Genomic DNA, 27,264 nt, shown 5'->3' with positions numbered 1-27,264 from the left:
CAACATCAAGTCTGACAGTCTATAAATAACCCTGATACTTAGAAAAAAAATGCCCTAGAAACAAAAGTGTGTGAGTGCATGCATGTGTGGTGTGGTGTGGTGTGTGTGTGTATGTGTTTATGAACATGTTTGTGAAAGCTCTTTATTCAGAGAAATTCATAGGACTTGGAATATTTATATCCAGAAAGGTGTTTCCAGGAACTTTTAGAAAATATTCAAACACACATATAAAAAAGACTTTTGAATGCATTTAACTTTACCCGTGTTCCCTTTGGCATTGCAGTCTCATCAACTAGCAGGCAAAGAATATTGCACGCCACCAAGAGGACCGAAATGGACTGCAACAGAGAGGGAGATGTCAGGTCTCAGTTTCAAACACTACTTTTGACAACACACATCACATGTCTCTTTCACAATGGGGGACAGTACAGTATATACAAGAACTCCAAGATAAATTCTAAACATTTATGACAGAAGTTAACAACAAAGATGGGTTTACTATGTAGACTTCCTAGTGAGAAGCCCAGAGCTCCACAGACTTTACTGGGGTGAGCTTTATCACACTTAATCTTGGAAGGGAACCCATTCCTGCAGCTTTTAGAGCAGCAGCCATGCTTTATGTTTCCTTAATTCTCCTCAAGCAAAACCTCAGTTCCTACTGCAGGAAGAAGTGCAACCTAAGGATTTATCTAATTATCATGCATTTCCATTTTTTGCTCGAGTGAATTTTTACAAACTGGGATACATTCAGATCTTGATTCTGTTGATAGAAACCAAGTTTACTGGAAACAGCTCCACTAAGGGAAACACCAAACAAGAGACAACACACTTTATTTAAGCCAGCAAGTAACTTCTTACTGTTTCAATAAGAAGTAGAACCATAACAGCAGGATACACCAAATTTCTCTCCCACGCCGAAGCCTTTTTTCGCCTCTCTATTAAAAAGATAACCAAAATAAAAATTTTCAGCAATTCCCAAAAATTCTCTCCAGGTTCATAATTCCATCATACCTCATTATATTGTAACCAGTCTACATAATTTTTGTTTTCCAAAACCAAAAAACATAAATTTTAAGATAGTTTTTTATTTTCCTCTACAAATTAAAAATCCATTTAAAATCAGCTTACTACATGAAAAGTTCAATCCCATAAAGCTTAAATTTCAGCACAGTAAAGACAATTTTGCTTTTAAGGAAATACTTTTGCTTTTAAGAATATATACTTGATACACATATATATACTGATATAGGCAGATATTTGAATGAATAAAGGAGTGTGAACAACAGTTCCCTCTAGTCTCAGGTCCAACACTGAGCATCTGTTTTCCAAAGATTATAAGGGAACTTCCCTTCTAGCTGAAACAAACGACTTTATACCATACCCATCCCATGCTATGAACACTAGGGAAGAAGTATTGAACTTGGAAACCATTTCTAGGTGTACTGGAGCAACAAGATAAGGAAAGAAAGAGGCTGACATTGTGTGGTGTAGTGGAGGTAAGCCCCAGCCCTCCCTGTGGGCATCCATCCCCAGCGAGGCATTTTTCAATATGGAGTTGACATGGGCCCAAGACTCTAAGAAATCAAGTGGAAACCAAGAGCCAATGAATGGCAAGGACTTGGAGTGGCTCAGCAGTCCAGAGTGGCAAGGACCTGGAGTGGCTCAGCAGTCCAGGGTGCCTGCTCCTCATCCAGAGGACCTGGGTTTGCTTCTTAGACCCACAATAGCTCACAATAGCTTGTAGCTCTTGCTACAGGGGTTCTGTAGGCACCTGCACATATGTAGCACACATACAATCGAGTAGACATGTGTGCACTCATGTGCACATGCACACACAAACAGAGAAAGAGAGAGAGAGAGAGAGAGAGAGAGAGAGAGAGACTTTTCCCTTTTCATTTGTAAAAGAGGCAAAAGCAGCAGCAATGTTGAGGCGAACCCTCAGGAAACCCAAAAGAGTCGGGGGAGGGGGGAGCTTGGAGAGAGCGAAATTCCAGAGAGAAGAAACAGGGAAAGAGGTAAGCCTGCCATGTAGATGCCTTCCTCCTCAAGGCCTCAGTAGTGGAAAATCTAAGAAAAGGCAGCGAGAGATGTAAATGAGAAGCCTGGAGCCCAGCAAAGCTGCCAGGCCCAAAGTTCACTAGGAAGCAGAGTCAAAATCAATTAGAAGCAATACCCTAGGAATATAGATAGCGACACAGCATATGGCCACTCTAACAGCATACCCAAAAGAAGAAAATATCCTTCAGTTTCTATAATTTTAAGAAATAGCCAAAAGTCAGTCAAACATTACCAGGAGACAAAGAGGGAAAGGAGCCAACAGAAACAGACCCTCAACTGGTCCACACACAGACTTCATAGGAAGAGACCTTAATTGATATTCAACTAAATAAGTGACAAAACAACAAAACTCACAAATCTGAACCAATGAATATAACCAAATGAAAATCCTAGAGCTGAAAAATACTGTAAATGTGAAATGAAAGAGTTAATAAAAAGTTCAAACAACAGTTATGCCACAGCTGAGAGGTACTAAAGTCAGAGCCAACCAGAGGACAGCATGAGAGGCTAGGGTGGAAAAAAAATGATAAAAGAGTGGGGGAAAGTCTAGTGTGTATTCAACTAGAACCCAAAAAAATCAAAGAAAATGGGACAGATAAAAAATTGATAAGGGGTCCTGCTGGGCACCATTAGAGCCTGGTGAATGAAGGACACACATATGTCTGCCCAGGGTGGCTTGCCCAGGATGGGGAAGATGGCCAGCTCTGGTGTGTGGGTTAATTTAAGAAAAGCTAGCTAGCAACAAGCCAAGCTAAGGCCGGGCATTCATAAGTAATAATAAGACTCCATGTGTGATTCACTTGGGAGCAGGGTGGCAGCCCCCATACACACAAAGGAGAAAAATATAACATAATAGTCTACAAGGAGTGGAGCAGGTCCCTCAGTACTGCTCTGGTCAAACCTATTGATATTTCAGAGCCAGGAAAGTGAATTAGTTATCTGCATTTCAAACCAGTTTCTTCCTCAAAAAAAGCCAGCATCCCAAAATGCCTATTTTCCCAACAAAAATTGCTAAGCATGCAAAGAAATAAAAACAATAATATGAAATAAAGCCAATAATTTGAAATTTATCAAGCACTAACAAAGATGTCAGAATTCACAGGCAACGAGATTAGATGTAGCTTTTGTATTAATTAGGGTTTCTATTGTTGTGATATACAACACCATGACTAAAAATAACCTGGGGAGTGAAGGGTTTATTTCAGCTTACAGTTGTAGTACATCATCTAAAGAGAAGTCAGAACAGGAAGTCAAGGCAGGATGTGGAGGCAAGAGCTGATGCAGCGGACACAGAGGGATGCTGCTAACTAGCTTGCTCCTCATGACATGTTCAGTCTGCTTTCTTACACTACTCCAGACCACCTCCCCAAGGGTGGTATCATTCACAATGGGCTGTGCACTCCCTCATCCATCATTAATCAAAAAGAAAATGTCCACAGACCAATTTAGTAGAGAGTTTTCTCAATGGAGATTCTCTGTTTCCAAATGACTCTAGCTCTATCTAGCTCAGACGTTCTCAACTTGCGTATCTCCAGCCCTTTGGGGGTCACCTAAGACCATCAGAAAATGCAGATATTTACATTCTGATTCACAACAGTAGCAAAATTACAGTTATGAAGTAGAGACAAAAATAATTTTATGGTTTGGAGTCAATACAACATGAGGAACTGTATTAAAGGATCTCAGAATTAGGAAGGTTGAGAACCACCACTCTAGCTTGGCAAAACAATAGACAACCAGCACAGATCTCGGAGGGGCTACAGAGACTGCTCAGTTGGTTAAGTCCCTGCTGTGCAAACCCTGAGTTTGAGCACCAGAATTGATACAAGAAAACCTAGTATAATGCACATGCTTCTAATACCAGGGCTGGAGGGGGGGAGGGGCAGAAACAGGAAGCTCTCTGGGACTTCTGGCCAGGCAGAGTAGCCAAATCAGTGCGCTACAGATTCAATTTAAAAAAAAAAAAGTAAAAATAAGTTGAAAGTCTAAACAAAAACAAACAAAGAAGAAAGCACCAAGGAAGAAATCTGGTATTAACTACTACTGGCATGCAGATGCACCCACAGGTGAGCACACATGCACACACATACTTAGAACGCTCTATAATCCTTCTTTTCCACCAGAGTTATAGGAAACAGACTGAACAATGTCAATTAACAGCATGAAGATAACAGGCCCAAGCAAAACTGAAAACCAGTGTCTGAGAACAAAACACAGCAGTTGGGATAAGAGACAGGCCAGACCTGCAGAAGAAAGGTTGAGATGAGTAAAACAGCAACAGAAACTATCAAAAATCAAACACACAGAGAGTCAGCCTTGAGCTACAGCCAATCTGCAAATAACTGAAGTCCCTGGAAAGGGTAACACAGAGGAGAAAAGAAAAATATCTGAAGAAACTAACAACTAAAATTTCTCTAAGTTATATGAAAAGTATGAATTCCCACATTCAAGAAACTTGATGAACCAAAGACCAAGAAAACCACATTAAGGCACATCATAAAAAACTACCTTCTATCACTCATAAAAATGACACCTTAAAAGCACATTTTAAAAAATAACATTGACAGAGATATTTTTACATATTATTTCTCAAAAATAAAACAAGTGGGGCTAACAAGATGACTCAGTAACTAAGGGTACCTGCCACCAGCCTGACAAGTCAAGTTCAATCCCCAAAGCCCACATTTGGAAAGAAAAAGACCCTATTCCTACAAGTCGTTCTCCAATCTCCACACCCACCCTGGAATGTGCAGTCACACTCAGGAAAAAATCAACTCAAGTGAAGAGACAAAAACCAAACATCTTTGAATATTAATGTATTTGAAAGGTAATCTCAGGGGCTGGAGAGATGACTCAGTGGTTTAACTCCCAAAAGGTGGTTCACAACCACCAATAACTCCAGTTCTAGGGGATACAAAGATAGACATGCAGGCAAAACATTCATACATATAAAAATAAATAAGCCTTAAAAAGTAATTTCAGAGAATATACACTTACTCTCTCCCATAAGAAGGATCAGGCAATGACTCCAAACACAGATAATTTTTAAAACAAACTAAACTTTCATAAATTTTCAAATATCAAGATTATTTATAGTCTTTTAATAACTATCCCAGACCAACAAATAAATCCAAAAAAGTACATTACCTAATTTTGTCTTAAGGGTCTTTACACTCTCAAGTTCCTGCTCCAATTCCCTTGTGTTGTATTCCACTGATGAGGACAGCCCTAGGAAAGCAGAGGTATTGTAAGTGCAGCAGTGGAAGCCCTCATACCAGAGAGCAGGTAGACCACTAGTGGAAATACAGAGCAGCTGGGCCTCACTGATAGGTGGGAAGAACAAATGATGCTGTGAGTCACACGAAAACTCAAAAGCTTGCCATTTGAAGCAGCAGCTCTCAGCATGTGGGTTGAGACCCCGCTGGAGGTCGAATGACCCTTTCACGGGGATCGCCTATGACCATCAGAAAACATAGACATTTCTTCTGATTCAAACAGTATCAAAATTACAGTCATGAAGCAGCATGTTTCTTAGAAAAACGTCTTTCCTTGCTTGATCTATTATCTTAATCTTTTTATGTACTTACTATAGCAAGAACAAGGAGTCAAAACCTTGCACTCTCTAGTTTGCTTTCCTAAGATGACAATTATCACCAGTGTGGCTGGGGCTTCCGTGGCTTCCTTCACATTCATATTTAACTTCTGTCTTACATATGGGTTTTCTCACTCATCCGAATTCTTAGACAAATGTCAAACCAGAAACATTAGTCGACCGTTTGCTGTTGCCTGTCAATAAACATTTCCTAACAGCTGAGTGTACATACCACAATCTGGGTGTGCTGTGATTTCACTCAGCATTATTTCATTTGTCAGTATTCTGGTGAACATTAATATAGCCAGTTCATTTGCTTCTATTATTTCTGTGAGACAGATTTCCAAACTTCAGAATGGTGGGCCATTTGCAGTTTTAAAAGTTCTTTAAAGTTTACAGTTCCCAAATATTTTTATGTACTATAGTAATTCAAATTATTGTAATAGTTTCAACTTCTATTAATAGCTTTTGAAAATTTCTATTTTCAAAATGCCTGTATCGTCACCAGCACTGGATGTGGCCAACTGCTGAACTTTTGCCAAAGTGGTGAACTACTTAAATGTACATTTTCCTAAATGCATCAGATCACATCTCATGTTACTTCAGGTATATGTCCTCATTCCCACTTTCTACTTTTCTCTCTAGTAGTCTGTGTATAATATCTTCTTGTCCTTTCTACTTCATCTCTTAAATCCTGAAACAGATAAATTTAAATCCCCAGATACAAATGTGCCAGATTGTGTTTCCTCCACTGTTAAATGATTATTTTTATTTTTATTATGAATGTGCATTTGTTTGCTGAGGGACTGTTAGATGTTTCTTTGAAAACATCATTTCATAATGATTATTTTCTTAAATGTTCTGCAACCAAAATTCTGTTTTGAGAACTTTAAAGTTTTCCTTCCTTTTTGGGTTTTATTTGCTTGGCATTTCTGTGAGTGTTTCACTGTAATCATCCCTTAGCTAAATCTTATTTGAAGTTCAATCTCTATTAGGTACCAATTCATTGGTAGCCAGCAGGTGGTGGCACACGCCTTTAATCCCAGCATTTGAGAGGCAGAGGCAGGCAAATCTCTGTGAGTTCAAGGCAAGCCTGGTCTACAAAGTGAGTTCCATGACAGCCAGAGCTGTTATACAGAGAAATTCTGTTTTGAAAAAAACCACAAAGCCTCAGGCCCATGGGAAAATTAATGGCAAAGCCTTCCTTCCAGGCCCAAGTGCAAATGTTGATTGTGAGTACAGAAAAATGTACACCATAGCCCTCCCCCAGGACTATTTATGGTCTGAGGACTGCTCGCCTACAGAGACTGTTATTGCTCAGATTAACTAACCCTGCCTCCTTGTTCAGCTCTGCAATAACCCTGCCTCCCTATTCAACTCAATATGATAAGCATTCTGAGTTTTGCTTGCTTTGGTTTTCCCATCAGAGAGCCCAGTCCAACAAAATTCGATTTCTTTCTGCGTCTGTCTTTTCTTCACTGAAACCTAGAAATAAGAAAACAAACCAGAATGACAAGAATAAGTAAAGTATAAGAGGTAAGAATGTCAGAGCTGCCTTCAGTCAGGTCTGTTTCTGGAGCCTTGATGAACACAGCACAGCAGGGAGAGGTCAACCTAATCATCTAAACCCAGAAGGAAACCTCAGGACTGCTTCCTTCCTCAGCTAGGAAACATAAGAGGGAAAGGGAAAACTGCAAAGCTTTGCTTTATCAGGGAAAAGGCAAGCAGGACCTGAGCAAGATGATGTGCTAAGTAGCTCACCCTCATTTATTCTGTTCTTCCATAGCCAGTTCACCCTATTACCGTCAATAAAGTGCAGTACCTGCTTTCAGAACAACCCAGTACATCAGCTTTCCACACTATTTGTCTTAGTCTTCGGTCAATTTTTAAAAGTTTTGTCCTTATCAGAATGAGATGTGCACAAAGCTCAGTGTCAAGCATTTGCTTGGGCTTCTTTCAATGCCTGCTTCTTCCTAATGTCACCTCACCAAGAGGTGTTTTGTTGATTCTTCACGCCTCACGGTGGCCAGGAAGCAGAAAGAGAGGAAGGAATCACAGACAGAATAGCCTTTCAAGGACATGCCTCCAGCTTTTTGAAGCTAAGAGCTACTTTCTAATGCAGTGTTTTTCAGCCTGTGGGGTCATGACCCTTTTACATAGGTTGCCTAACACCATCAGATAACACAGACATTTACAGTACAATTCATAGCAATAGCAAACTTACACCTAGGAAGTAGCAAAAAAAAAAATAATGTTATAGTTATGGGTCGTGACCACACAAGGAACTGCATTAAAGGTCTCAGCGTTAGGAAGGTCAAGAACTCCTGCATCTTGCAAACTAGCGCCACCCGCTGGAGCCTTTTGTCATGAGACTACAGCTTCAGCACTGCTTTTGAGAAGTCTGCAGCAAGTCTCAGTCTGCTTGTCAAAGACACTGTAAACTGCACAGGATCTTTGTTCCCAGTGCTCCTGCTGTGAATACATGTCAGTGCAGTGTTGGAAACACAGTGAGCATTCTCAATCCCAAAATTCATACACAGACGAGAGCAATTTCTTGATCCTGTCATTTTTTCATATTTTCTCTGTTAGCCTTGTCTGGAATTAATGTCTTGTTAGCTAGAGGCTGTCTCTACTAAAGTGGTCTCTAAAATTCTTACCTCTTATACTTATTTTTGTCATTCTGGCTTATTTTCTTATTTCTAAGTTTCAAGAGGCAATTTGATGTCCCAGGTGATAGAGCCTTGGCCTTTCTCATGAAGTGGCCTCCTTGTCCATCTGAGGGTATGAGGAGCATTTCTTCTTGAGTCATTCTTCCTCCATACGCCCCATATCCACATGCCCATGTCTGCTTGTGTTCACATGGGAGGCTTCCCCCGTCATCAGTCTTAGTTGTTTGTGTTTTAAAAATGAAGCTATGAGAAGTAAATGCTGGTCTGAACTTCAGACAAGATGAGTTTCACACGTAGGAGTCCAGTGATTCCTATTGCTAGAGCTGCAGAACTTTCCTCCTGGGCAGTTCCTGAGAAGAACCCTCCTGACCTCCATCTTGTCTGTACTAAGATGGACTAAGATGGACAAGAGGCATGTGCCTGGCACCTTGGATGGAAGCAAAGGGTATGGAGATTAAGCCACTCCATGACAGCTTTTCAATGAGCCCTAGCTATCTTAGTGCATTCTACCTTACCTGGTGGTGCCACTTTGTGACTTTGGGAGATTCTAAGGAATAAATCAAGCATAGATGACTTAGCAATAGGCTTCTTTTGTTCTGTTAAACTGGCTAATTCCAACATTTTCCTGTCTGCTAAATTCCAATTTTCTATTGTGGTTTTCTCCTTGGAATTTTCTGTCCTCTCAGGTTCATGATTTTCTGGTCTCACTACTCTCACCTGTGGAACTGCATGGATCCATCAGGATGCTTTCCAGTAGGTCACAAACCCAAAGTTAAGATTAGAATGTACGAGAAGAGCAAGCCTCAGTGTGGTTCTCTAGCAGCTCAATAGTGACATCAAAGGACTAAACTGTGCCTCCCACAAGCCAGACTGGTGTGTGAGGAGTGGGGCTTCTCCTCTAGGCAGGGCAAATGTGTGGATTATCTATTCTACCTTGTCTTTATTTTTTTCTTTTCCTTCTCTTCCGAGCTATAAGGATCTGTGTTGATTGTTTCCTGAGGTTCATTGGGAACTTCAGTGCTAACCTTCTTTCTCATTTGTAGTTCTCCTATTGGGATAGATTTTTTCATTATAATATCAGTATAAACAGCCTTCACCTACAGCCCGCTTTTATGTATAGAGAGTACTGTGTCAAGGTAAAACTCTCACCACCACATTAGCTAATCATTCCCTTATGGTTTCTCACCCTTCCCTTCAAATCTTCATCTTGCTGAAATAATATTTCAAGACTAATGCTACATTTTTTCTTTCAGTATAGACATTAGCATAGTGTCTGGCATAAATTCAGTTCTCAGTACAGTGATGTGAAATGAACACATGAATACTGTTTTTTGCCCTAACCAATAAGTGACATCTTGGGGAATGTGTGTGTAAAACCCTTTATAACTGCATACATTATTTAGTGGCCTATAGCAAGTTGCAGATGGTAAATTGATGCTGAACTATCTATCATTTTTTTCTGAGACAGGGTTTCTCTGTGTAGCTTTGTGAGCATGTCCTAGAACTCACTCTATAGACCAGACTGGCCTTGAACTCACAAAGATCCTCCTGCTTCTACCTTACGAGTGCTGGGATTAAAGGTATGCACCACCACCACCTAGCTGAACTATCTATTTTAAACATATATGTTTACTAAAAATAATTTTTCATATAATATATTCTGATAACTATTTCTACTGCCCCAACTCCAAATCCTCTTCACCTTCTTCACCCTCCTAACTATACTTTCTTTCTTTTTCTTTCTCTTTAGAAAACGAACAGGCAGGGGCTGGAGCACTGGCTGCTCTTCCAGAGGTCCTGAGTTCAATTCCCAGCAACCACATGATAGCTCACATCCATCTGTAATGAGGTCTGGTGCCCTTCTGGCCTGCAAGTATATAAGCAGGCAGAACACTGTATACATAATAAATAAACTTAAAAAAAAAGAAAAAGAGAAAAGAAACCTTGTCTCAAAAAGCAAAAAACAAAACAAAAAAAAAAAAAAAAAAAGGAAAAAGGAAAGAAAGAAAAAAGAAAACAAACAGGCAAACAATAAACCAAATCAGAATTTTTGTTGTTGTTGTTTTTTCAAGACAGGGTTTCTCTGTGAAACAGTTATAGCTGTCCTGGAACTCACTCTGTAGACCAGGCTGACCTCAAACTGAGAAATCCACCTGCCTCTGCCTCCCAAGCTCTGAGACTAAAGGCATGAGCCACCACTGCCTGGAAACAAATCAAGAAACAAAAAACACAAAAAACATATACACACACAAACAAAATCCATTTTAAAAAATCAGAAAACATAACTCACAAGCAAATAAGTAGTAAGGCCACAAAAAAAAAAAAAAAAAAATGCCCAAACAAAGCAATAGGAGACAAAAGTCAACAAAAATACCATTGAGTTCTTTTTGTTTTGTTTTGTTTTGTTTTGTTTTGTTTTGTTTGATGGTCATCTACTGCTGAGCCTGGAGTCTAGCCTTAAGTGTGGTTAATGTACCCCGTGAGACTCCATTGAAGAAAACCAATTTTTCTTTGCAAATGGTTTGTCAATTGGAGATGGTTTCTTGGTTAAGAATGGGAGTTAGCATCTACTTTCTCATCTCAGTGCTAGGACCCCATCTGGCTTGAACCTGTGCCAGCCCTGTGCATACTGCTATAGTCTCTGTGGGCTCGTGTGTACATCAGACCTGTTGTGTCTGAAAGACACTGTTTCCTTGGAGTCCTCTGTCCCCTCTGGCTCTTTCTACCTCCTCTTCTAGTTCCTGAGGGGAGGGGGAGTTTGATGAAGACATCCCATTTAGAACTGAGTGTTCCAAAATCCCTCACTCTCTACACATTGTTCAATTGTGTGTTTCTGTGGTAGTACCCATTTAACTTTTGATGATGGCTGAGCAAGAAATGGATGTGTAGGTATAGCAGAACAGATATACAGGAGCTATTTTATTATTATGTTCCTTTAGCAAGACAATAGTATTTGGTTTTCCCTTAGGCTCATGACCTCCATAGCCTCAGGCTCTTGGCTACCTGAGCAGTGTCAGGCCTGGGTTCTAACTCCTAGAGTGGGCCTTACATCCAATCAGAGAGCAGTTGGTGACTCTCGGTATCTGTGCCACTATTGCCCTGTGTATCATGCAGGCAGGCCACTGTTGTAGATCAGAGTTTAGAGCTGCATCAGTGGTTACCTTTCTCTTTTCGGAGCATGGAGAGTACCTTCCAGAACTACACTAGGGGGAAGGCTCTAGTTAGGCACCAGCTCAACTTCTCTGTTGAACTCTCTTTTGTAAGTAAATTTTCTATCATTTCTGGAAGTCCAATTCTTTAGGATAAATTATCTTTTAAACCCCTGTTCAGGGCCAGAAGCATAGAGCACTGACATAACAGAGGTATGGCTATGCATGTGGCAGTCTCTCCTATGACCCTCTCTGGCTTTGAATCTGCGTTCAAGTCTCAGCTTGATTGCCATGGATTTTTTCTTTATGTATTTTATCTTTTCTCATGTGTGCCTGCATTGGTACCTTACCTGTAGTCCACATTTATTATTTCATTAACGATTTCATCCTCCCATATTCTGATCTGTGATTCACAAGAGCTTTCCTACTACACTTGTGCTTCCATTGTCTTTCCCATTCTTCGGCCAGTCCCCTTTCATTTCATACCCTGAATGTCAGTACAATATCAAGACCTTTAGTCTGATCATACCTGCAAAGTAACATAGTCACACTTTCTAGGGATTAGGACTGGGCATCTTTGGGTAAGCATTATTTTATCTACCTCGAGGAATAATTTTTATTTGGTTTTTTTTTTTTTTTTTTTTTTTTTAAGCTCTGGGTAGTTTTGTTTTCTAATATAACTCCTTGGCCCATCTTGTTACTTTTGGAGATTAGGTACAAATTCTGTCTTGACTCTCCAATGCACTATTAAGTAGGTCTCAGTTGTCAGATGGTTCTCTTCTTCACTGGCCCTGAACACCTAATTAGGGTAGGTGGTCCTTCAAACAACTGGAAGGGAAGGTCACCAGCTCTTGTCTTGGGGGGACTAATGGGCAAGTAGCGAAAAGAACTGACCTAGAGGAAGGCTAGCCTGAGTACTAGGGCAAACATGACCATTCTCAAGCAAAGGTCCAAAGGACTGCTGAGCCACATAAGTCTCACTATGGAGATCAAAGGCCTTCTTTCCTAAGAGCCTAGAAAAAGTCACAGATCCTCAGTCCCCCAGTTGTCCCCTCTCATTTCTGATCATCTCTAGAGATAGAGATCTAGTGCCACATGTTGGCTAAAGTTCCATGCTGTCTCCAGAGTACCTTGGCTTCATTATTTTATTAAATAATATCCAACTTGCATTTTTACAAGAGTATGGCTAAATATAGAACAGTGACTCAGGGCATTGTGACCCAAAGCTACAACAGCTGGACTACAAATTTAGTTTTGAGATTCTGGCGACCAAAACAAAAAAGAAGCAATTAGGTTACAAAGTCAGTGGGCATCTCCAAAGGAAAGAAGACTTGCAAAGGAAGGACAGCACAGCACTGTAAGATTATCAAGTATCTTTAAATCAAAGTGCAAATTTGCTAACAGTAATATTTTACTTACAATAATCAGTTTGAGGCTTGGCAAATAACTGATGAATATTCTGAACTTGTCAGACAAGTGTCTGACAGTATCAATTTGAAATTAAGTAAAAAGACTAGTAGCCTACCTTGTGATATGTCTACAGAACTCAATACAAATGTCTATAATACTGAATGCATGCTTCTTCAAAGAAAAATAACTGAATTGACATTTTTTAAAATTCATTCTGTACATATGGGTGTTTTCCTTGCATGTTACATCTGTGCACCACATGCATGTAGTACCCTCAGAGGCCAGAAGAGAGTTTCAGACTCCCTGTAGCTGGAGTTATGGGTGGTTGTAAGCTGTTGTGTGTGAGTGCTGGGAATCAAACCAGGTTCTCTGGCAGAGTAACCATTGAGCCATCTCTCTAACACCCTGAAGTCACATTTCTGAAATGTGCTACTATTTTAGGTCACCAAACTCCAGACATACAAGAGGTAATTGGTAACTACTATCTTTCACATAAAAATCAAGAACATATTCCTACTGTCCTCGGCTAAGTCACCTGAAGTAACAGTTTTCCAAGGCACTCCCCTCCTTCATTACATGGTAATTAATAACCAAGCAAAAAGCAAGCTTTGTGGGATAGAACCCTTCATTATAAATGACCAAAGGCATTGTTGCAACAATGCCTTTGGTCATTTATAATGAGGACTTAAGACGTACTGTAAACAAACACTCAACTTTTACATAAACTTAAGCTGCATCAAAAATGAAAATATCCTAAAAACTATATTATCATTATTTTATTTCAAAACAAACCTAAAATGTTCAGTGTCAGCATTGTCTAGTCAATAAGTCAAATTGTAGACAAAAACCTGTTTAGACAAGCCCTGAAAAATAAAAAGGGATTCTCCAAGAAAACCACAAAGCAGCTCATTTAAGGTCAATTTCACGGTATTATTCTGTTTTTCTTCCAGCCCCGACATAAGATTTCACTACCTCAAAGGAAATTGTAAGAGTATCTATTTGCATTCCCCCCAGGTGATTGGCAGTTCAACACCAATTAGTTCAAAATTACACTGTTACTAGCATGCAATAAAAACAACACCTTTCATCTTCCTTACACAGGTAAGAATACCTTCAGAGCCAATAACTTTGATCAAATGGGTATTTTTGATCCTGCCCCACCCATGTCTTTGGATTCAGGAAAACTAATAGCTGAAGGCGTTCTTCCCAGCTTTATTCTTAAGCTGAAGAACTGGTATGGTACTGAAAACATTTTGCTCCCAAAATAACAGAATTTCCCAAACTCCCACATTTCTTCAGTAACTGAGCTGCCCTTATACTTTTTCCAATACATAAACAGTCTCAATATATATGATAGCTTCAGATGTTCAAGGGCAGATATTATTTAATTTAAAATAACAGAATATTTTAAAAGAAATATACATTTCAACTTAGGCATATGTATAATTCAAATAGCTTGATGAAATAAAATGATTTCCACAAAAACATGTACCTTAAATAATTCAGTCTCCTGTTAGTATTTTTTGGAAGTAGCAATATTCAGCATAAACAGATTATCTTTATATTTATTTTTTAATGTAGCATACAAGCAAAAATGGATAGATTGGAAAATCTGACACAAATAATTATAAAATTTTAATTGTTTACAACTTTAAATTTAACCAGCAATCCCATCTCCAAGAACAGGAGATTTTTCAAGTTCTGATATTATTTCAAGTAACTTGGGCAGAAAAGCGGCTGTTCAAGGCTCCTAATGGTTCACAGAGCAAAAGGACTGTCCCAAGAGTCACCACACAAAGCCCCATAAACCCAATGAATGAAGCACCTGGAGGCTGAAGCCTCATATCCAAATCTCCAGTGGATCTGTTTTTGTGTTCTAACACTGAGGCTGTCTGTAGAGGAAGCACAGACACACATACAAGCTCTATTTCTATGCCCACTCTATTTGCAACATTCATATTTATTAACATTATAGTTTCTATTAGCTTGATGTCACCTGACGATGACTATGAACCTGATGTTATACGACTTCTGATACCCAATACAACTGTGGGCGTGAAAATATACTTTCACTATTAGTAACTACAAGCAAGGGCAAAATATTAAAACAACCAGCTTTAGGAATATTATAGAATGCTAGGTACAGTCAAAACAATGGTTTGGTTCTTTCCTATTTCAGATACAAACACTGTAGATCTTGAACTAAACAAGATATTAAGACCACCACTTACCCTTCATATTTGATGCTACCATTAGTAACACTATCTTTCGCACAGACTGCAGTTGAAAGGGAGCTGAAATACACTGAATCCAAGTTCCATTTTTTAAATGTGAATTTTATAATACAACTTCTCTTATAAATCCCATAGACTGTGACACATGAGCCACACTCTTCTTGTTTCCCAAAGCTGCCCTCCTTCCTGACATTTTAGTTTATATTACCCACAGTCACTCATTTCATCTTGCAGCAAATAATTTGTCTGAACTACATTTTATTGTCATGAAAGTAACTATAGGGCCCAAGAAGCCAAATAAATTATGGCATCTGTCATTGTTTCATCCCTATATATACAAATGCTTTCTGCAGATACATAATCAGGTCTAGGCTGTCTGACTGTGCCCAGACATTTTGCATAAAAGCCAAGAGTTGAAGTTCAAGATATTTTCCCTACAGTGGCATATGTGTGTGTGTGTGTGTTTATATGTATGCAGAGGCAAACAGATACAGTTATCTTTACACATAGTCTACAATAGTACCCTACATGTGGTGTATATATCCCTATTCAAAGAAGGTATTCTTTATTCAGTGATATCGTGTGTGTGTGTATGTGCATGCACGAATGTGTGCATGCACATGTGTGGTATTCTACATGAATCAAGTATTCTTGGTGTGTGGAATGGTTCTTATTATTCAGATTCTTTGGCCAAGGAGCTTGGAAATGACCTCACTCCTATCACAAATAATTCTTCAAATGATCCTAAAACCTACAAGAATTCCCTACAAGAAAGTCAAGAAAGCTTTTGTGTTTTCCATATGAATAATGTCAGATAAGCAACAGCCCAACTGCCTGCAGAACTGCCAATGACACAGGGGAATGCCTGACAGAAGGCTTTATAAAAAGCAGCCATGGATACATCCCAAGTCATTATCTTCACAAAACTCTGAAACTCAAACTTCTAAATATTGACAATGACAGAGACTAGCTGAAGGTCACCAGGGTCCAGGAAGAGGCTGCACAGGTATTTCTTATTATTTTTAGTCCCTTTATTTTTCAGTGTCCAGAGGTATTAAAACACAGAAAAAGCTACTACCTCTTCTATGCTCTAAGAATAAAGAGTTAATGTAAGTTTCGATGAGAAAGGCTTTAAAAAAAAGATTAGAATCAAGAGACTGGAGACAGTCAGTAGTAGAGTGCTTGCCCAGGGCTCAATCTCCAGTACTAAAAAAAAAAAAAAAAAAAAAAATAGAATCAAGCAAACAAGAAATTGTTACCAAAAAAATTATATACAAATTTTTATCATAAAGATGAAAATAGTACCTGACATAATTGAATTATGGTTCAAAGACTATAATATTTTAAAATAAATTACCTTAAAAGAACTGTGAAGGTTTTGAACTCAAACAACAAAAATAATTTCTATTCATTATGGAGCTTCTAAAGTTACCCAGTACACCCATGGGCTATATACACACAAAAGCTAATTATTTCAATTAATGCTACTGCATTACTTAAACATTTAAGTATGTTAATGATATATGTATCCTCTTAACACTGGGGAAAAAATTATAAAAGATTTTCTACCCAATTACTGTAATGGACTTTCGGTCAGGCTCCTCTGCAGTTCTGGAAGCAAACGTTCTGATTACTCAGATTTTGTAGGCATAACAGCAGGGAAACCACCTCATTTCCACCTGCCCAAACTCAGCCATTTACTGTGGCCCAGTGTGTCACCCTTCCTAAACCTGTTCACTGGAATTCTGTTTAATGTCCTCTCACTGAATTTCATTTCCCCAACCTGCCTTCTTAATGCTCTGCCTTGTTTTTTTTTTTTTTGTTTGTTTGTTTGTTTTGTTTTGTTTTGTTTTGATATTTTTTTGTTTTGTTTATCTACCCAATGATGCAAGGAACACCCAGGGGATACATATATTCTATACACCCAGTCTGTACCTTGCATAGCAGAGGCGAACACTTAAAAAGCTTCCTGCTCTGAGAGGCTCTGTCCAATGTGGACAAATAGGAATGCAAGAGAATGAAAGGACTGTAGAAAGAAGGTGGGGGGAAGCAGTATGCAGTGGAGGTGGACTTGAGGGTGTATGACTAATACTTGCTGTGCTCATGAGGAGCACAAGAGTCCTGCAAGAGGAGCTTTTGAGATCAAGACCTAGGACATAGAAGGAAAGTCACTTATGTATCACAATTGCATGACTTGTCAAACCAGTTACTGAAGTTCCCAAGGTTCATAGCTGGGTAAACTCAATGATTACTTTTCTTCTGTGCAGCTTGCATAGCACCTCCCTGCACTAGGAAAGAGCTAGCCAGTAGGGATGAGCTTGATTTCTGTAGTATCTTCAGCACTTGGGACTTACTGTCAAGTTCAGAGGGGTAACCAAAAGCACTGGCAACAGACAGTAATGTTTAGAGCTCTATGGGGCTTCGCCAGCTAACAACTCACAAAGAGATAACGCAACCTGGCCTGGGTTTTTTGTTAGCCTATGGTATTTAGTAGGAGAATTGTTGCCCATTACAGGATAGCTCCATTTGAACTTTTTATATATAGTAATATACGTATCACATGTTTTCTCTTATTTGTTGATGTTAGCTTTGATCTTTAACATACATAAATGAGAGAAAATGTGGTATTTGTCTTTCTGAGTCTGGGTTACCTCACTCAGAATGACTGTTTTCAGCTTCACCTATTTATCTGTGAATGTCATAACTCATTTTTCTTAACAACTAAGCAACATTCCACTGTGTAAATTTATCACATATTCATTAGCTATTCATTAGTTGATGGACATCTAGGCAGTTTCTATTTCCTGGCTATTGTTACTAGAACATCATGAACATTGATGAGTAAGTAGCTCTATAGTAAGTCCTCTAGATATGTGTTCAAGGGAGGTATGGCTGGATCATGTGACAGATCTACTTCTGTCTTTTACATTCCCCCAACATCTTTGCCAGCACTTGTCTTCATTATCAACTGTGGTACAAAACTCTTAATACTTAACTCTCTAAGACTTTGTGCCTCTGAGCATCATCTCTTCTTTTTCCCACTCCTCCTTTTCCAGCCTCTGGCAGCCCTGCTGAAACACCAGCATCCAGTCTGCAAGCTGGATCTTATGCTGTCAGTCACACTGGAGGGCCTATAGTTTCTAGTAGCACCTCAGGCCTGACAGAGGACAGTCTGTTAGGCCAGGTGGAAGCAGAACTCAAAGGGGTGTGGTTTGTCTCCCAGACCAGGACCTTCATCATGCATAGTGTTCCCTCAGGGGTTCAGACACAGGACTGGGGAAAGGTTGATATCACAGATCCTGGTATGCATGATCTCTGTCTTCATTACACTGGACTTTTCGGGGCTGGTGCTGCCCTCCTACAGAATGTTTGTATGGATAATGTAAAAAGAAAATTTTCAAAAATGTATAGGTATCTCCATGCAAATGGAAATGAGCCAACTTGGAGGGGAGGGCAGAATGGTATCAGCTAAGTCCCTGGGTCAGTGAATAAAGACAAGTGCTGGCATCTGAGCCAGAACACAGCCATGACAGACACAGGGCCAAGAGAAGAGGCTTCACAGTGAGAGAAACAGGAAACAAGGTCAGCAGCTGAGGTAGTGAGGAATACCTCAGAAAAGAAAAGTCATCCAGCTATTGTGAATAAGGCAGCAATGAACACAGCTGAGCAAGTATCTGTAGAGTAGGTGTCAAGTCCTTTGGGCATATGTCAATGAGTAGGAGAGCTGGGTCATGTGGTGTGATAGTTTGAATGTAATGGTCCCCATAAGCTCATAGGGAGTGGCACTATTTGGAGGTGTGGCTTTGTTGGAGGAGGTATGGCCTTATTGGAGGAAGTGTGTCACTTTGGAGAGAGGCTTTAAGGTCTCATATATGCTCAAGCCATGCCCAGTGTCTCAGTTAACTTCCTGTTGCCTTTGGATCAAGATAGAGACTTCTCCAGTACCATGTCGACTTGCATACCACCATATTCCCAGCCGCCATGGTCTCCACCATGATGGATCTCTGTGAGTTCAAGACCAGCCTCACCTACAAGAGAGTTCCTGGACAGCCAGGGCTATTACACAAAGAAACACTGTCTCATAAAAACGGGAAAAATAAAATCTAGAATGGTGACCCTTCCTTCCAACATTGTCCTAGTTTTCTCAGGATTGTTTTGGCTATTTCAGGTATTTTGTGGTTCCATATGAATTTTAAGATAGTTATTTCTATTTCTGTGAAAAATGAAATAGCAATTTTGATTGGGATTGCATTAAGTCTACAAATAGCTTTTGGGGGGGAGGTTATTTTCACAATATTAATTCTACTAATCCATGAGCATGAAATGTTCAATTGATGGGGGATACCCTGTCTGTCTGTATGCTCTGAATATACGTTTCTCTTACTGATTTAATAAAGCACTGATTGCCAGTAGCCAGGCTGAAAGCATAGGTGGGGCTACCAGACGAGGAGAATTCTGGGAGAGAAAAAGGCAGGTAAGAGTGCCAGAGACACACCATTTGGCTACCAGGAATACAGTACTCTGTCTGGGCATTCTCCAGTAAGATAAGGCCATGTAGAAATATACAGATTAATAGTTACAGGTTAACAATTAAGAGAGAGCTAGCCAGTAAGAAGCCTGAATCATTGGTCAGTTTATAATTAATAAAAGCTTCAATGTATTTATTTGGGACTAAACAGCTGTGTGACCAGGCAGAACAGAAATTCTGCTCTAGAACCATTTTCTAGTGACTTTCTCTATTTCTTCAGAGGTCAAAATTTTTCATTATACAGGTCCTTCACTTCCTTGATTATGTTTATTCCTAGGTATTTTATCTTCTTTGAAACTACTGTGAATAGAAGTATGGTAGTTTGAATAAAAATGGCCCCCATAGGAACCCTCCCTCCTCCATTGCTGGTGGGAGTGCAAACTTGTATAGCCACTTTGGAAATCAGTATGGCAGTTTCCTCAGAAAATTGAAAATTGATCTATCCCAAGACCCAGCAATACCACTCTTGGGCATATATCCAAAGGATAAACAATCATATACCACCAGGACATCTGTTCACTTATGCTCATAGCAGCATTATTTATAAAAGCCAGAACCTGGAAGTGATCTAGATGCCCAACAACCAAAGGATGGATAAAGAAATTTGGTACATTACACAATGGAGTACTACTCAGCAGTTTAAAAAAAAAAAAACAATGACATCTTTAAATTCAAAGGCAAATGGATGCAACTAAGAGAAACCATCCTGAGTGAGGTAACCCAGACACAGAAAGAAAAATATGGTATATACTCACTCATAAGTGGCTATTAGACATAAAGCAAAGATAAACAGCCTCCAATCCACACCCCAGAGAAGACAGGAAACAAGGAGGCCCCTAAGAGGGACATATACGGAACCACACACACACCGAAGGGGAAATGGACAAGATCTCCTGAGTAAATTGGGAACATAGTGGGAGGGAGGTAGAGAGAAAGGAGGAGGGGAGTGGGAGGAGAACATGAGGGATCGGGAAGGTAAAGTTGGGGGAAAGCAGAGAGAGAGAGAGAGAGAGAGAGAGAGAGAGAGAGAGAGAGAGAGAGAGAGGAGAGAGAGAGAGAGAGAGAGAGAGAGAGAGAGCAAGGAAAGAGATACCTTGATAGAGGGAGCCATTACCATTATGGAGTAAATGAGAAATCTGGCACTAGGGAAATTCCCATGAATCCACAAAGATGACAAAGCAATAGTGGAGAGGCCACCTTAAATGCTTTTCCCCTATAATGAGATTGATGACTACCTTAAACGCCATCATAGAGCCTTCATCCAGTAGCCAATGGAATCAGAAGCAGAGATCCACAGCTAAGCACTGGGTCAAACCCCTAAGTCCAGCTGTAGAGAGGGTGGAATGATGAGTAAACCATGTTGGAGAAACCCACAGAAACATCTGACCCGAGCAAGTGGGAGTTCACTAACTCCAGACAGACAGCTGTCTGGAGTGTCAGTTTGGGGGGCTTGGGAAGTCTATGGAGACACTCCCAGTGGAACCAGTATTTATCCCTAGTGCATGAATTGACATTTTAGAGTCCATTCCCTATGAAGGGATGCCTTGCTCAGCCTAGATACAGGTGGGAGAGGGCCTCAGTCCTGCTCCAAATGATGTGAGAGACTTTAATGATTCCCCATAGGAAGGCTCTTGGAAAGGTAGGATGGGGAGATGGTAGAGGGGATGGGGGAATGGGAGGGAGAGATTGCTTTAAAAATAAAAAAATAAATATTTTTTTTAAATGATCCCCATAGGTTTATATATTTGAATGCTTAATCATCAAGGAGTGGAACTGTTTGAAAGGATTAGAAGGATTAGGAGATGGGGCCTTGTTGGAAGAAGTGTGTCACTAGGGGTAGATTTTGAGGTTTCACAAGCCGACACCAGGCCCAAGCATCCATGTGCACTTGGCACATGTTCCCGCCTCCCTCCTCCCCCACCAACCCCCTCTGCCGCCTATGGATGCAGTTCTCAGCTACTGCTCCAGCTACTGCCTGCACAACACCATGCTTCTCACCTTGATGATAACATTAACCCTCTGAAACCAAAAGCAAACCCCGATTAAAGGTTTCCTCTTCTAAGAGTTACCTTGGTCATGGTGTCTCTTCACAGCAATAGAACAATGAGTAAGACAGAGTATGTTTGTGGGTGGTGTACAGAAAAGCTGTTGATTTGTGCAAGCTGATTTTTGTATCTTGCCACACTGCTGACTTTATTATTGCTTCTAGAAATTTTCTGATACAATTTCTGGGATCTCTAATGTGTACTATCATGTCATCTGCAAGCAGGGATAATTTGACTTCTCCTTTTACTATTTGTATCCCTTTAATTTCCTTCTCTTTCCTTATTACTCTGTAGGCCTCAACCCTACACAAAGAACTACAGGCAACTAAGTAATGCTGAGAGTGAGAGAAACAGTCTTTCCCAGAGATGAGCATGCCAAGTGGTTAGCCAACACCAAACGGTTAGCCCTGAGACAAACATACAAATAAATTATACAGACTGAATAGGTTGTATTTATGAATATATGTACATGTATGCGTGTGTGTGTGTGTACACACACACACACACACACACACACACACACACACACACACGCTCGCATACATGTACATAACAGCAATCAATGGGAAAAATAGCCATGAGTTTAAAAGAGAGCAAGGATGGGTGTATAGGAGGGTCTGGAGTTTGGAAAGGGAAGGGTAGGGTGATATAACGATATTACAATCTCAAAAAAATAAAAGAATTAATTTAAAAGAAAAGTCACCTAAAGACTCTAAAGTAAACTTAAGAAATGGTCACACGTTGGAAGAAAAAGCAGGCAGCATAACAAGGAGTAAGCACAAAAATTAAAAAGAGCAGGAGGTAACAGGGTTGAGCTTCGCCAGACACAGTACAGCCCTAAAACACAGGCAAGGGCCTAAGGAAGCACACAGGCAGGCTCCACTTCTAACCCTGGCCGGGCAATATAGCCTGGGCACGGAAGCTGGGGTATGAGGGGGATGGGATGAAGGCTACTGAGAGAGTAGCATGCTGAGTCTCTATTGAAGGACTGTGGGAAATGGGGGATGACAGAAAAGACCTGAAGAAATAGGAGAGCCAGCTTGGAGTAGAGATGCCTAAGTATGAAATGTGAGGGCATTGGATTACTTGGAGGGCAATGCCAAGGTGTTACAGGCAGATAGCGCACCAAAAAAAAAAGGAGGGTCAAGAAACTTCCCAAAAGGCTGGAAAGGCCATAACAAGCACAGACAAATCAAGATCAGAGAGTGCCATCAGAAAAGAGTTTTGAGGAACAAGGAGCTACTAGAACATGAGATGGTAGCAGAGATGGCAGGACCACAAGAGATCAAAGTGTTGAAGAGGAAGAGAGAGCAGGATGTCTAGCGAGTCCCAGGGGAAAAGGATAACATGTGGGGAAGAACACAACAGAACTGCACAATGCCAGAGTGAAGGCAAGCTGTAGGAAGTCACAGCACAAGGGTGATGGAAGAGCAGAAAGAGGAGGGGTGAGAATGTAGATTAATCTTCAGATATTAGCAGCACATGCAAAAGTTACAGGAGCTGGGTAACAGGGAAAGTCAGTCAGAAATAAGATAGTGATGCACGGTCCAGACACCAGAATCATCTACTGTCACCTATCACAGAGACTAAGAGCTAAGTACATTCTTTGCCTTGAGTCCCCAGGCAGCATCAAGGGAGACTACATGAGGAACAGAATAGAGTTCTGAAAGGATCACAAGGAATTCAGAAGCTGAACCTCTACTCCTGCTAATTAAGAGGGAGCATCAGGCAGTGGCTACCTCAAGCACATATGTAGAATTCGGTGTATCCCTCTTACTCTCTATGTGTTTGGGCACTAAATCCTTATTCATTTCTATTTTTTATTTATTCTCCATCAATCAACTAGTCTATCATCTTGAGACAGTCTTAATTCATCTGCACATCTGATCCAAAACCAGGAAGAGAAAGGGAACAGCTCAAGACAGAGTGGCTTCCTCTGGGCACTGATACTGTGAACACGTAGGGCTTCACTTCATTGACATGGCTTATGAAAAAGAACAAAAGCACTCAACAGTTTATACACCCACACTGTCAAGTGTCAGAAAACACTGGAGAAGCCACAGCCAGGCATCCCATGTTTCAGCTATACTAATACATTCAAAGGGACATGGAAACTCCATGCCACTACAGAGTGCTCACCATAACACACCATGCTACCTTCAAGATAAAACAAGTGTTAGCCTTACAGCAAAGTCCTTCTTACCACCAGCCAAGTGTAGAGTCTCTCCAGGGCACTTACTATAAGAATGCACTGAAGAGAACACATATCCCAAAGCTGTCTGTAATCATACCCCACAGCCCACACACTGATGAACTACTAGTAAAATGCCACCATCAGTTCCACAAAGCAGCATCATGAGTGCATTTTTAGAGTTTGAATCTCTTACTATTCTGTAATTTTTCCCAGCGCAAAGGTAAGACATATTTTGCTTTGTAATTTAAAATATAAAATAATGGCTACAATAAAATGCACTTAACATTATGTCATATTTAATGAAATCCATGAGGATGACTTACTAAGGATCTACTTCTGCTCTTTCCTAAAAGCAGCAAATCATTGGGGCTGTAGAGATGGCTCAGTGGTTAAGAGCACTGCATGCTCTTCCAAAGGAGCCAGGTTTATTCTCAGCACCCAAATGACAGCTCCGTAACACTAGTTCCAAAAGATCCAATGCCTTCTTGTGTCATCCAATACATGCAGGCAAAACACCCGTATGTATGTATGTATGTATGTATGTATGTATTTATGATTGTGTGTGTGTATATATATAAATATATATATATACTTTTTTAAGTTTAAAACAGCAAATTATGAAATGTCCTTTTCTTCTTGATTTTTTCTCTCTGTAGACATTAACCAATAAGCCACAGAAGCGTACAATTCTTAATAGAGTCAAATATCAACTTGGCCCTAGAATCATTTATATAATAAACAATTCAGTCTATTAGTTTCTACCTGAAATAGCCTACAGTGACCAATCACAGCAATACATTATTAAGGTGCTTCCCTAAAATCATTTTAAAGGCAGCTTGCCAGCCAGAGCAATTCCAATCAATGGTACTGGACTAACCCAAGGCTGGTATAAAAGTCACCCGAATTAAGAGTGCTCCTAAGGCTCTCCTAAGAAAAGCTACTCTCACCTTCAACTCTCAACAGAAAGGAAAAGAGCAGGCCCAAGTCACCAAAGCTGTGTGCAGACTGGCAGTGCAGCACCTTGTAAGTGCAGATGTCCAAGTGGCCACTGCCTACAGGAGAGCCAGCCATGTGGCCCTGCCCATCTTCCTTTGTCAGGAAGCTCCTTTGTCACTTGTAAGCCTCTGAGAAGGTATATATTTCCACTGTTCAATTGTCTGTCTCTGCTGAATTAGTTTTCCTGCCTGATCTAACCATGTTACATACATACCATGTAGTCTTCTTTGGAGTGCTTCTTCTTCTAGGGTAATCATATAAATTTGTTCATCCAAGTCTTCCAGAATCTAAATTGAAAGATAAACTACTCAATAATGCAGTGTCACACCCTCAATTGTTTTAAGACCATGTATTATATTGACTCAAATAACTAGGACTCCAAAATTAAATATCCAAACTAAGTATATTTTACATACTTTATATTTAATACATTTATGTTTTTTTCTATTTTAGTACTAACCAAACACTTCAAAAGTTGATATAACAAAATCTACATGCATCTAAATTAGATATCTTAAGGCTTAAAAAATTACACTTTATATAAAGTATTCTTAGGGGCTAACAATGGCATGGATTTTAAATAGAGAATGAGGCACAACAAATGCATCTTTATGCACAAGCTGTTATTTTAGAGCTAGAAGGAAGAGATAATCTAGTACAGTATTTGTCTCCTATGTGTTTTTACCTATTAGCTAAAGTTAGAAACCTGTAAGCAGGAGCTGGAGAGATGTTTAGTTGTTATGAGCACTGGCTGCTCTTCTAGAGGACCTGGGTTGAATTCCCACCAGCCACAAGCTAGCTTACAACCATATATAGACTAGCTTCATCTATACAGCAAGTTCCAGGCTAGCCAGAATTATACAATGAGACCCTGTCTCAGTATTAAAAATAAAACAAAACAAAAAACACATAAACTTATCAGAGACACACAGGACATCCCATATTTTACCTTTAAACATCAAGTTCTTCCATGAGTATTAGAAGCTAAGATCATAAAATCCATTTGAGACAAAGCCTTAGAGGAGCAGTGGAGGTGTGTGTGTGGGGGGGTGAACTCATCAATCACCAACTGTGTGGGATAGTGTCTTTACTGTCTTAAAAACTAATAAAACCTAAAACTTCAATTCTGGTTTTGTTAACATAACTGTCCTATGAGAAGTTTCTGTCTTCCTGGCTCTGGAGAAGGCATGAAAGCAGCAGAGTTGGTGGTAGTACATTCCATCACTCAAGCCCAAGCTACTAATTCCAGGAAAGCAAAAAAAAGGAAGAGTTGATAGAGTAAAGTAAGGATGGGAATAACTGTTTTCTGTGTACCTGACAAGTTGCTCTAAAATCATGAGGTCACCATTTAAAACCGTTCGTAAAGCAAGCCACTGTTTTCCAGTCCTTTCACAAGTATCTACGGTTCCCTTCAGCCTGGCACTAAGCTATCATTGAAAAGATGTAGCACCAAATCCACCCTGGGAGTAATAAAACAATAACAACAAAAATAAATAAGAAAAGGTAGATTTGGCTCTGCAGGACTGGTCCCTTCACATGTTCCAGCAGATCACAGATGGGGTGGATATTGGGGTGGGCCAACCCATAACCTTGGTTCTGGGCCTGGGCAGTTGCAGGATTGGTTAGCCCACCAGCTCTCTCTTGTCCTCGCCACCAGAGTAAGCTTTACAGCACTGCCTTGGCAAGTTCATCCTTTGCAGCCATGAGCAAGGGACATGACCAGACTCTTCGCAATGAGCACTTGCAAGTATAGATATGTGGACAAAGGGGTTACTTCGTGACTCACTATGTCACACTACAGCTTCCATGATGAGAGTTTTTTCCCTTTTTTCTCGGGGGGGGGGGGAGGGGGTTGCTGCAAGGAGAGAGGGTGGGTACACAGGGGTAGAAAATGAGAATGAGATACATGATGTGAAAGACACTAAGAATAAATTTAAAAAGTTGAAAAAGTAGATAATAGATAATGACACAGACTGGCCATCACATAGGAGGAGAAAGGGGAAGGAGACCTCTCCAGAGATCTTAGCGAGACTGAGAAGCAGCACATGCTAGAAAGCATGAAGTCCTGAGCAGGAGTGGTCCATGATAGGTCCACTGGATAACCATCAGGAGAGTAACCAAGACTGTTACTCAATGAGGGGGCAAAAACAAGAACTCTCCTCTCAGTCAGGGTTACCCAACACTTTCGGCTGTTTGAATTTAAATTGATCACATTTATCTGTCCTAAGTCCTAATACTTTAAGATTTTCATTTTACAGTCTAAATTATTGATAATTCAGACCACAGCTGAATGGCACCAGGAGAAGCACAGAGATGTATATCATGTACCTCTGAGCATCTTCCAAGGCCTTCCAAGGCCTTTCAGGGCCTTGACTCATCACTACTGTGA

The 27,264-nt window shown here is 40.1% G+C and overlaps 1 protein-coding gene across 4 annotated transcripts in view; it reads right to left on the bottom strand.

The window, feature by feature from the left end:
* The window catches only part of Lmbr1 (limb development membrane protein 1), a 120,186-nt gene that overhangs the window by 23,457 nt on the left and 69,465 nt on the right, over positions 1–27,264 (bottom strand). For all 4 annotated transcript variants that reach the window (XM_051203151.1, XM_051203152.1, XM_051203153.1 and 1 more), the window contains 4 exons: positions 25,090–25,162; positions 5,206–5,286; positions 859–935; positions 261–338 (listed from right to left, as the gene is read on the bottom strand). In XM_051203151.1, the coding sequence (XP_051059108.1) occupies positions 261–338; positions 859–935; positions 5,206–5,286; positions 25,090–25,162 (309 nt within the window). The remainder of the gene's footprint in view (positions 1–260; positions 339–858; positions 936–5,205; positions 5,287–25,089; positions 25,163–27,264) is intronic.

The sequence above is a fragment of the Phodopus roborovskii genome, unplaced genomic scaffold, assembly GCF_943737965.1.
Source record: "Phodopus roborovskii unplaced genomic scaffold, PHOROB, whole genome shotgun sequence".
Lineage (NCBI taxonomy): Eukaryota > Metazoa > Chordata > Mammalia > Rodentia > Cricetidae > Phodopus > Phodopus roborovskii.
This window is presented reverse-complemented; position numbering and strand designations above follow the sequence as displayed.